Below are 4,764 nucleotides of genomic sequence, written 5' to 3'. Positions count from 1 at the left end.
TTATTCTTCCTAGTAATGCCACTGGTGTCCAAAGGTTTAAACCACCCCTGACTCTTCTAGACAGGAGACTAGAGAACTCAGGGTGAGTAGTTTGCTGCTATCCCAGTTTTAAGTCAATCTCTTTGCTGGTTCTATTAACTCAACTTCCTACGAAAGGAGTGGTTGTCTTTCTCTTTTGTAGCCAGTGCCATTTTTACGACCTCCTCAGAATCTAATTCATGAGTTACTAAGTTCCCATTTCTACATGCAAAAATGAATACTTACTCCTATTGTCCAATATGTGCCTTGAGCCTGCCCTAAACCCTGGGAATTAAAGATTCTCATACTGCCTTGTTCTATTCATTTATTCAGTCATTTTTCAAAACCCAACATAGACATCTCTCACATTAGAACTACTTTTGAACTCAAATTTTTTCCTACCTGTATACATTCTTTTTTTAAAAAAAAAAAATTTATTTACTTGGTTGTGCCCTTATTGTCATGTGAGTTGCAGCATATCTTAATTGTGGCATGCCGTGTATAGTTCCCTGACCAGGGATTGAACCCAAGCCCCCTGCATTGGGAGCTCAGAGTCTTAGTCGCTGGACCACCAGGGAAGTCCTAACCTGTATACATTCTTGATCTAGTGCTCCAGCATCCACAATGGTTTAGGTCATAGGCTTGTAGATATTGATTGTTCCATCCACTGACCACACCCTGGTCCTGACAGTTACTACACTAAGTCTGTTTTTGAAGACCGTGTACATATGAGCTAGACATTAAAACATTTGAAAAGTCAGGAATATTTAAAATAACTGCTCATTCTATAACTTGATTATTAAAAATTGCTATATTTTATTTTCAGTAAGAGATTTTTAGTGATTCTTCAGCAATGTTAGAAGCTGAGTTGACTTTCTTACATCATAAGGAAATTGGCCATAATTCAGTTGTTATATTAATATTGTTTCAACTGTTCTTATTTCATTGTTGTTTCTAAATTTCAGCTATTTTAAATGACTCAAATTTTATTAGGATGATCTTGATTGTTTCACTGATTTCCAAACTTGAAAATGCAATGAACCTGCAGTTCTACTTGAAAAGATAAACATTATAAGTTGGCTAAGAATGACATCACAGTCACACCTGAAATCTAAAATGTCTAATAAAGTCGATTCCTGTTTCTGAACTTCAGTTTTAAGCACAGCTGTAGACGCAGGACTGATGCCATCTGGTATGATTCCACAAAATAAGAGAAAGTTTTCCCAGAGTGTGCCATGCACTGGCTTTTCTGGGAATGACAAGGTGCCAGGATTTGTTTTTGGTTCACTTGCAGGGGTGGAAACTTGGAACTAGGTGAGGTAAAAAAAAAAAATGCAATATCCCATTTTTAGCTTGACATTTCATGTTTCCAATTTTGCCTATAGTTTCAAAATAAGTGCAATAGAGTCAAACATTTTTAATGGCCAAAATTCTGAACATTGTCAATGGTAAAACCATTTAGGATAGTGGTAAATGCTTTTTTTCCCCTAATCCATACCTACTAATATGGGGACTTGCAGAATACTAAGGGTATACTGATGTAATATGAAGAAAGTACTTCCAGAATACTGTACTCTGTTTTTAATGTTTATAACTCCTCTAAGGTACCTGTGCTTATTTAAGCTAAATCCACAATTAATTAAAACTCTGAAACCATTAGGAAATTGCTGTCAGATGTCTATGTTACATACAAGGGAGAATTAAAAATTGAGTTGTAGGTTGTTGATATTGATATTTCTTTTTTGGGGGTTTGAATTAAGGAAATCAATGATAAATTCTTCATTTTTTACTTTGTCTATACAAAATAAAGTTATATATGAAATAATGATCTGGTTAAGTATTGAGTAGTTAGCATCTTACCATATAAGAATTAGGATAAGCAGAAGGGTAGACCTGTGTTCAGAAGAGTAATCACAACATAATGCACTAAAAAAAACACTTCCTGATGGATCAATCTAAAAATCCTCTTATTTTCCTTAATAGCAGCTATTTTACACAATAAACCTGCTCATTTCCTCCACCTCTGGTCTGTTGAGGATTTGGTGGGTTCAAATAAACTTTTGTTCTATTAATATGACTCTGCTGCTGCTAAGTCGCTTCAGTCGTGTCCGACTCTGTGTGACCCCATAGACGGCAGCCCACCAGGCTCCCCTGTCCATGGGATTCTCCAGGCAAGAGTACTGGAGCGAGTTGCCATTGCCCTCTCCTAATATGATTCTGTGAAGTTACTTAAACTTACTGAATATGCACATATTCTTCAGGCAAGATATTTTTTACTTTCAGATGAAAATTTTCTTTTTGATAGGGGTTTCTTTTTGTTCTCATGTAGCATGGAGGTTGGGGGCTCAGCTACTGATGGTACTGCCTGCTTCAGCAGCTCACAGACATCAGGGTCAGAGTGGCCCTGAGGTTCCCATGGCTTTCCCCCTAGGTTCCAAGGTGGTTGTTTCGGTTCCCAGCAAGAAGACGGAGGAAGCCCAAGAGGAAAACAGGGCATGCCAGAGTGAGGCTACCTCTTCTTAAAGAGCTTTCTCAGAAGTCCAACAACTTTTGCTCACATCTCATTGGCCAAATGGTGTCATTGGCCCCTGCTATCTCTAAAGTTGCCTGAGAAATGTAGTTTTTGTAGGTGGACATGTAACTACCTTCAACAAAAATCTGAGTTCTCTTCATAAGGAAGAAGGTGACAGTGTATCTTGGGTGAACAACTTGTAATCTGTGCCCCAAATACAAAATACAGTGGTAAAGAAGCATAACGCTCTAGACAGTTCAAAACGGCAGCTCCTTCACAACAGCAGCACGCCAAGCAGACTGCTGTGATCCAAGAGTGACTAGAGTGAGGACAGGCCAGGTTTTCTCATGAAACACTTACCAGGACTGACTGCTCTCTCAGCCGATACACCTGTCCCCATCAGGCTTCTCTAGACGAGGACCCTGGGAACCCTTGGACTTTCTCGGAGGATGTGCTTGCTTCTTGGAGGCTTGAAACAAGATGAGGAATGTTTTACCTTGCTGCTTCCACATCTGCGTTATCTTTTCTCTCAATTTCCTAAAAAAAATTTGGTGTAGTCTAGTTGTGTATTTGATCCCCATAAAAGGATCATTCTTTTCTTGTACAGGGGAGGGTAATCTATGTAAAGAAAGGCTACTTTACTCCCTTCTGTGTCTCCACCACCTCATCTAGGAATATCATGGAAGAATTGCTTCTCGGAGCTGCCTCCATAAACAGCCTACATCCTGGCTCAGCAAAGAGAGAAGAAACACTTCCCACATCCAGGGCTGTCCAAAAGAACTTTCTGTGATGACAGAAATGTTCCATATCTGCAGTGTCTGATACAGTAGCCACTAGCCACATGGCTAGTGAACAATTGAAATGTTGCTACTGTGATTGAGGAAGTAAATTTTAATGTTATTTAATTTTAAATACTTTAAATGTAAATAGCCACATGTGGCTAGTGAGTAGTGTTGTAGACAAACCTTTCTCTTTCTTGTGTTTTACACCTTGCTGGGTGTGTATGTGGGTGGGGGGTGTTGAATAAGTTGTATGCTTGACATTCCATGGTCTTTACTATTCCACCTTGCCATCGAACTTGTCTCCCAGAGGAAAGGGAAAAATGGTATTTTGGAACTAAATTCAGATGTTAACTTGACATTTACACATTGAACATATGTATTTGTATGTGTTTCTGTGTGAATAGAATGGTTTTCTGGGAATAGGTCCTGTGGTGATTTCAGTGATAACTGATGATGGGAAAGTGGTGGTGCTGGTCACTTGACTTTCCTAGTGAACATTATGTGTTCTTTGTCATAGTCAGTAGAGATTCTGTTGTGCAGTTCATTCTGTTACTTTATTTTTGTACTATTGTGGCTGCTAAATGATTATTCCATGTCTGTTTTTCAAAATACTTTGTGGTTTATATTTTTTAAAAGGCTATGAAATAAAACATAGTAGCTCAGCCTGTGTGTAAGTGAATTATTATTACCCATACCCTCTGAAGTGTTAATTAGGATGAGATAAATGGGTGGAAGGAAATATTTATTTTTGTATCAGATTTTCTTTATAATGGGTGTGTCTATATGCCAGTTAATGTTACCTTTTAAAAATATTTAATGACTCTTTCATTGTATACAGAGTTTGGGTAAACCGTTGGGGGGCAATGGTATCGAGTTAACTCTTTCTTCAAGTCTCTAGATGTTTTTCTACGCTGAGCATCACTTGACTCTTGTTTACCTGGGTTGTTTGGGTTTGTTTGTCTTTTATTATTGAGTTATTCTTAAAAATATCCTGGACACTGTTTCTTTATCTAGTGTGTGCTTTTTTTCCCTAGTCTGTGGATAGCCTATTCATTTTCTTAACATATCTTTAAAAGAGAAATTTTTATATGGCTGATTCATGTTGATATATGGCAGAAAGCAACACAATATTGTAAAGCAGTTATCCTTCAATTAAAAATAAATAAATTTTTTTTAAAGAGGGATTTTTAAATGTAAATCTCTCTACTTTTTTGTGTGTTATTGCTTTCTATGTACTCTTTAACAGAATTCTTCCTTTCTTTTGAGTCACAGAAATATACTCCAGTACTTTCTTCTAGACTGGAAATGTTACAGTTTTAATGTTTACTATGTCTGTTATCCACCTCAGTGTAAATTTTTGTGTATGCTATGAGGTAAGGATTGGGTTCTTTCTCCCCTCGCCTCATATTTTTCCCCCTTTTATTGAAAAGGCTTTCATTTCCCTTTTGGATT

General features: G+C 37.5%; 1 protein-coding gene across 1 annotated transcript in view; it reads left to right on the top strand.

The window, feature by feature from the left end:
• TMEM155 (transmembrane protein 155) overlaps positions 1-2,629 on the top strand; it is a 5,661-nt gene extending 3,032 nt beyond the window's left edge. Inside the window, 5 exon segments of the mRNA XM_010858344.1 lie at positions 984-1,046; positions 1,178-1,226; positions 1,228-1,332; positions 2,450-2,589; positions 2,592-2,629. Of these exon segments, the coding sequence (XP_010856646.1) occupies positions 984-1,046; positions 1,178-1,226; positions 1,228-1,332; positions 2,450-2,589; positions 2,592-2,629 (395 nt within the window).
• Positions 2,630-4,764: the final 2,135 nt, after the last annotated feature.

This window comes from Bison bison, unplaced genomic scaffold, assembly GCF_000754665.1.
Source record: "Bison bison bison isolate TAMUID 2011002044 unplaced genomic scaffold, Bison_UMD1.0 scf7180017864385, whole genome shotgun sequence".
NCBI lineage: Eukaryota > Metazoa > Chordata > Mammalia > Artiodactyla > Bovidae > Bison > Bison bison.
Note: the sequence above shows the minus strand (reverse complement) of the source record. Positions and strands in the feature narration are given on the sequence as shown.